Source organism: Micropterus dolomieu, linkage group LG17 (genome assembly GCF_021292245.1).
Source record: "Micropterus dolomieu isolate WLL.071019.BEF.003 ecotype Adirondacks linkage group LG17, ASM2129224v1, whole genome shotgun sequence".
NCBI lineage: Eukaryota > Metazoa > Chordata > Actinopteri > Centrarchiformes > Centrarchidae > Micropterus > Micropterus dolomieu.
In genome coordinates, this window is record NC_060166.1 from 10253421 (window position 1) to 10259734 (window position 6314).

The 6314-nt window shown below is 42.7% G+C and overlaps 1 protein-coding gene across 1 annotated transcript; it reads left to right on the plus strand.

The window, feature by feature from the left end:
* The first annotated feature begins 653 nt into the window (after positions 1-653).
* On the plus strand, positions 654-2764 carry LOC123985834 (retinol-binding protein 2-like). The gene is made up of 4 exons (XM_046073740.1): positions 654-810; positions 1839-2017; positions 2186-2287; positions 2606-2764. The coding sequence occupies exons 1-4, from the start codon at positions 738-740 to the stop codon at positions 2657-2659; spliced, it is 408 nt and encodes a 135-aa protein (XP_045929696.1). The 5' UTR covers positions 654-737; the 3' UTR covers positions 2660-2764.
* The last annotated feature ends 3550 nt before the right edge of the window (positions 2765-6314 follow it).

A 6314-nucleotide genomic window follows, 5' to 3' on the forward strand; every position in this document is an offset into this window, starting at 1 on the left:
TCTTGGTATAAATATTTGCACACTTGCTCACACCCTCTTGCTCAAAGCTCCAGCTGATTCAAACATAATCTGATCTTGAACTGATTTTATGGAGACCTTGAAGTCAAGAATTTTGAGATATATTTCTGCAACAAAAATGATCTGTTAAATACCATAGTGGAATTGCATTTGAGCCAACAAAATATCTTCCCTTGAACTTTGTTCTTGGACATGAAACCAGAGAGGAATGTTTCCACAAGAAAAAAAAAAAAAGACTCAAGAAATGAACTTTGTGCAGAAACAGCACTCGTGCCTGCTCCTCTCCATCTCCCCTCCAACCCAGTACATTAGAATGAGTAATTGCTAAAGCCTGCTAGCTTGCTGGCAGGAAATGGGGATTGACTCTTTAAGTGCATCCAAGTAATGCACAGACACTGGAGCATGTGCACAAATTGCACACTTCTGCCAGTAATATGACGTTATCAGATGCAACATACAGAAAATGCGCATGCATAGTGAAGGAATGGGTCCACAGTTCATAATGTAAACCCGAACTTTATATCACATACAACACTCGCACACACTCCTTTCTGAGGGAATTATCAGGCGGACCCTGTCCTTTGGTCCACATACAGACACACACCCCCCCACATACACACACACAGTTTATATAAAGGGTTGGGCCATTGAACTGTCTCTCTCAGTTTGACAAACAAACCTAACGGTAAACTGCTACCCAACTCGCACACCAGTCAAAAATGCCTGCAGACTACAATGGACGTTGGGAGATGGTGAGCAACGACAACTTTGAGGACGTCATGAAGGCTATCGGTGAGTCGCCCTCTTACTGCCTACTTAATGCATGATGGCATAGAAGGGGAGGCTGTGGCTTATAATCCTCATTAAAAACAGAAGGCAGTTAGAAGGAAAAACAAAACATTTAACGATGAGTGTGACAAAAAGAGTGAGAGACAGCAGCAGTGGGAGGGAGAGTATGGGGGGGGGTAATACTGTGGCACTGCTTCATTTCCTCATTGAGCTGCTGTCAGGCCAAGTTAACCTCCACTCTATGAGCGGTTGCCGTCGCTTACCACGCCAAACAAATATTGATTCACTCCTTTCTGCATTTTCATCCCCCTGATCCGCAGAAAAGGAAGACAGATTCTGACCCCGGATGAGGCAGCGGGCCAGCTTGTCATTTAAAAAATAAATAAAAAAGTAAGAGAGAGAGAGAGAGAGCGCACAGCAGTCGGCTCTCCTCCTTTTGACGCGTCATTGATCAGGCCCAGAAACACTTTCATTATTCACAACTCTATCTGCAATTCATAAAACAGCCCCGGTACACTCAACTCACACAAATTCCAGGAAATCCTGAACGCCTGCACCTCATTTCCATCGAGCGGATGGGAAAATGACATCCTTATGGAAATGGGTCAGAAATGTTATTTAGATGGGTAAATATAGGGTCCTCATCTGTAAGAGTGATGGGAAGAAATTGAATTTTCACTTTAAGGCAAATGGGATATGAATATCTAAACGGTTGTGGGAGGGGCAGGTTCTCTTTGGCGTGGCCTATGAATGGGGAGGAGAAACTCATTTAGGCACATTCTGACTCAGAGCAAGGTCATTTTTTAAAGGGTAAATGAGACTGTCAAAACGACCAGTAGAAGAGGAATCATAATAAGTGGCCTGTGGTGTCATGTGTGTCTGTGGACGTGTGCTTTTGTTGTGTCTGTGTGCATAGGGATTTAGTCAGTAAAAAAAGTTAAACTAGACACTAAAGAAAATTCTTTCAAACCCTATAAAACTCCTGCCACTGACATTAAATCCTATTCGTTCTTGTGTGTTCATGCTTGCAGACATTGACTTTGCCACCAGAAAGATAGCTTCCCACCTGCATCAGACAAAAGTGATCGTCCAGAACGGAGACAAGTTTGAAACAAAGACCCTGAGCACCTTCAGAAACTACGAGGTCAACTTCACTGTCGGAGAGGAGTTTGAGGAGTACACAAAGGGCCTGGACAACCGAAAAGTCATGGTGGGGCTGTTTTCTTATATTTGAACAAGTAACAAGTGCTCTCAAACACTGGTAGAAAGAATAATTATGGTTAAAGGCAACCATAGATTAAGTGATGATAGTTATAAAAGATATTTTTTTAATAGTAGCCAATAAAATGATGCCTGTTTGTTTGTGTGGTGATATCAGTCACTGGTTTCCTGGGACGGAGACAAGTTGGTGTGTGTTCAGAAGGGAGAGAAAGAAAATCGTGGCTGGAAACACTGGATTGAGGGAGATCAGCTACATTTGGTGAGTGAAAGCACGACACATTGACTAAGTCATGGTACAGTTGTGTGCAAATTAGATGTTCCTGTGTGATACAGATGTCTGTCAAGCTGACCACATTAACCAGCAATAAAAAACACTTTCTCCCTTCCCTTGCATAGGGAAATCTTTCTCAACCCCCAGTAAAATCAGAATTATTTCTCATATCTATAGGCAATAACAATAAAAAAAGATAATGACCCATTATCTAATAGATGTAAGCTCTGCCTGATTATGCAACTAAAAGATACATTTGTTGCATCATGTTGGACTCAGTCTGAAGGTCTGTCTCTTCTCTTTCAGGAAATCACTGCCCTCGACAAAGTCTGCCACCAAGTATTTAAAAAGGTCCAGTAAGATGGGAACCAACCTTATCTGCACAAAACTGTCTGTGGTGTGTTGCATGTTGCTGTCTATTTATAATATAATTGTGAGGACCTGTAATAAATTGATTAAATACCAGTTTCTTTTATTGTGTTTTTAAAAAAAAACATGTACTACAATTATAGAGACAGTAGTTTTACCATATTAAGGACCAGCCTCGCTCTGTCCCCATAGTCCAGTAAAGTTTCAGAAATGATCCATATTGCTTTTGCACAAAACAACTTTCCCTTCACTCTGGACACATAGGTCATATTCAAACAACTAAAGTGTAATAGCTTGAAAGATGAATGATCGCCAATAGAATACACTAAGTAGTCACGGAAAGGAGGATTTGGAAGTAAAACGCCCAACAACTTCTCTTAGAAAAGAACAATAGCCTGCATTTATTTCACAAAGGAACACAATTAGACACTCTAGTCTCTCAGTTTAACTGGACATCATACACATTTCAGTCAGATCACAGATTTCCCTACCAAAATAAAAGACAAAAAATAATGCAAAACTCCCGTTTAGTTCAGTTCCATTAAAAAAAAAAATGTCACTGTCCACATCTACCTGGGTAGTTTGAGTTTTATTTAAATGTTAGAGGCCTCTTTTGTTTGCTTATCTGAGATCCACGTGAAGGTTAATCCAATGAAACAATCAAATCTGGATGACAGAACTGGATGGATGATGGAAGACTGGATGTCCTGTTGTCTCTCCACGCAGTCCTGCTGCAGTCGCTGTCTGGCTGTGCTTGCATGCATTTCTCTTTCAAATCGAAGTAACAAAAACAACCTGCAAATGGCAGGGCAAGGGCTTAGTTAGTCTCTAAATACTCTAATTTCAAAACTGTGTTGCATTTATCTTTCACATAATATATACAGTAGAGTGAATTCACAGCGTAACATAAAAAAGCAACACATTATTGCACTCAAATGGAACAATGTCACACTGTTAGATTAAGCAATTTAACGTATGACATTCAAAACAAATCTAAAAAAATTTGTCTGAAAGTGCACAGTTATGAGACTAGCTTTAATGCTATTAATTGCACAACAGAAATCAGTGTTTTTTTCCCCCTTGTCTTGTATCAAGTAAAAGTAGACAGCAGAATCAGTGTTGTGAGCCAACTCTTCCCTCTCCTCATGTAGCAACGTGCTAACAGTAGAAAGCTAACATCAGGACTTGTAGAAGAAGGCAGTGACTTAAAAGAATTGGCTAACTCAAAGTCTGTTAATGTCAGCACAACAGTGGCCAGTACTACGAAGCGAGGTAACTGGCTTATGCAGGTAACTTCAGGACATTGACGTTGGACGGATTTGTGCAGCGGTGTTCATGATACAAGCAATTTCACGGTTAAAAGACGTCTAAACATAGCCCAGACTTCTAGGCTAAAACGGGGCTGAATTTGAGCTGTCAGTGAAAGTTTGGTAGATGTCTAACCATAGCCTAAGAATAGACCAAATACACAGCTTTTGAATGACTACATATCTAATAGACAACAGCATAGTGGCTAAAGGATTTTTTTTACTCAAGCATAACAGGTTCTCAAAAATCCATTCGAATAAATTAAATATGAAGATTTTAGTAATAAGGATTACAACGTAGACAACTTAAGATAATACAACATGATAAAAATATAAAGGAATTACTGATAAAATATTATTGTAAATACAAAACAGTTTATATGAAAATACAAACAATTTTATCATGCTGTAATAAAAACATAAATAATGAAAAAATAAATGGGCTGTGTTATGGCAGAAAATTGTGTCCTCTTACATTTAATCTTTTATTTATGTTCTTTTACTATTATTATTATGTATTGTGTTTTATCCTTAACCTTTCCTCTCCTATACTTCTTATGTTAGTCTGTCCACATTTACTAGGGTGTAGGTCAGAGCTGTGAGATTGTTTTTGGTGCTTTCCCTCTCTTGTTGTTCCTCTCCTCTCCTGGAATGTTCATTCAAGGCCGAGAGAGGATCTATGTTCGCCAAAACATAGAAACCTAGCCTGTGTAAATGATGATGCATCCCTTTGCTCGGGGCCAGACGTTAGTGACTGTCTTAGGAGACAGAACCTCTGGTCCGGCTGATTTGTGTTGTAGTACTTCTCTGTTTATTCTCTTTTGTTAAATAAATTCTTCAAAGACAACGGTTTGTTGTAACTCAATTATTTGCTCAGCCCCTCACCAGGAATATAATTTCCACGACAGGTTGCTACATCCAAATCTAGATCTTCATCTAAGCTGCTACTTAATGCAGCTAGAGCATCAGATGGGTCTCTCGGTTGGCACCAGTCTCCCCCATTTATAAGGTTTTTTTCTTTTTAATATGTGTGGCTTTCATAACAAATTATAATAGGTAAGGTTGCACGTGTTTTACGTTCACCCCCTCTGAATTCAGATATGACAATGTAAGAGTTTTTAAGGGCACGAGGAAACCCTTGGGGATCATGGAGTAACGTCTTGGGTTACGTATGTACGAGGAAACCCTTGGGGATCATGGAGTAACGTCTTGGGTTACGTATGTAACCCTGGTTCCCCGAGAAGGGGAACGAGAGACTGCGTTGGTTACGACACTATGGGAACGCCTCTAGGCGAAGCAGGTCTGAACGTGAATGAAATCACTCCAATCCTATTGGCTTGTTGCTAGAACGGTAAGGTGTGACGGAATAACCGGAGGAGTATAAAGCACACCTGTACACACTCATCATTAGCTTAAACTATGAAGCAGGCGCTTCAGGCGGGGAGAGAGGTGCGGCGGGCCGATGCAGTCTCTCGTTCCCCTTCTCGGGGAACCAGGGTTACATACGTAACCCGAGACGTTCCCCTTCGAGGGAACTCGAACTGCGTCGGTTACGACACTATGGGAACGAGATACCCACTAAACCGTGCCGAAAACCCCGCCTGCCCCTGTGTGCAATAAAGTGGCACGACTAAGAGGAGAGCGCACGAGTGCCAGGTGCCGAAGGAAGGTCAAGACTGTAAAACCGAATGAATGTGTGGAAAAGCGTACAGACGTAGCCTCGGCCACGAATGTACCATGGCGTCCAGACCCAACGGGGCTGGAGGAACGAGAGAAACCATAGCGGGCAGTGCGTATACTCTTGAGACGCAAACAGATCCATGTCTATGGGGCCGAACTCTTCGCACAAGAGCTCCACCACTTCGGGGTGAAGTCTCCATTCCCCGGGCCTCAGCCCCTGCCTCGACAGCAGGTCTGCTCCCTGATTCTGCGTCCCCGGGAGATACATCGCCCTGAGCGATAGTAACCTCTGCTGGGACCACAGGAGGATCTGACGCGCCAGTCTGTCCAGAGGGCGCGAGCGCAGACCGTCCTGGTGATTCAGATAGGCCACCACCGCTGTGTTGTTCTCTTCGGAACGAACCAGGACGTGGACATCTCGAGACAGTTGATATGTCGGATTGATGCACCTGCCAGGATCCCCTTGCAAAGCGGCCGTCCATGACCGCGCCCCAGCCCGTGAGGGAGGCGTCTGTCGAAATAACCAGCCGGCGACAAGACCCTCCCAGCACGGGCCCCTGGGACAGGAACCAAGTTTCCTTCCAAACTGATAGGGAACGAAGACACTTGCGCGTAACCCAAATCAGACGGAGAGGATTCCCCTCGGGGAAAAACCCTTG

Bases quoted from the DNA above. Each gene is read 5' to 3' on its own strand.
- LOC123985834 (XM_046073740.1), top strand. From the start codon at position 738: ATGCCTGCAGACTACAATGGACGTTGGGAGATGGTGAGCAACGACAAC. The intron at 811-1,838 runs GTGAGTCGCCCT...TCATGCTTGCAG, and splicing joins GGACGTCATGAAGGCTATCG to ACATTGACTTTGCCACCAGA. The intron at 2,288-2,605 runs GTGAGTGAAAGC...CTTCTCTTTCAG, and splicing joins AGGGAGATCAGCTACATTTG to GAAATCACTGCCCTCGACAA.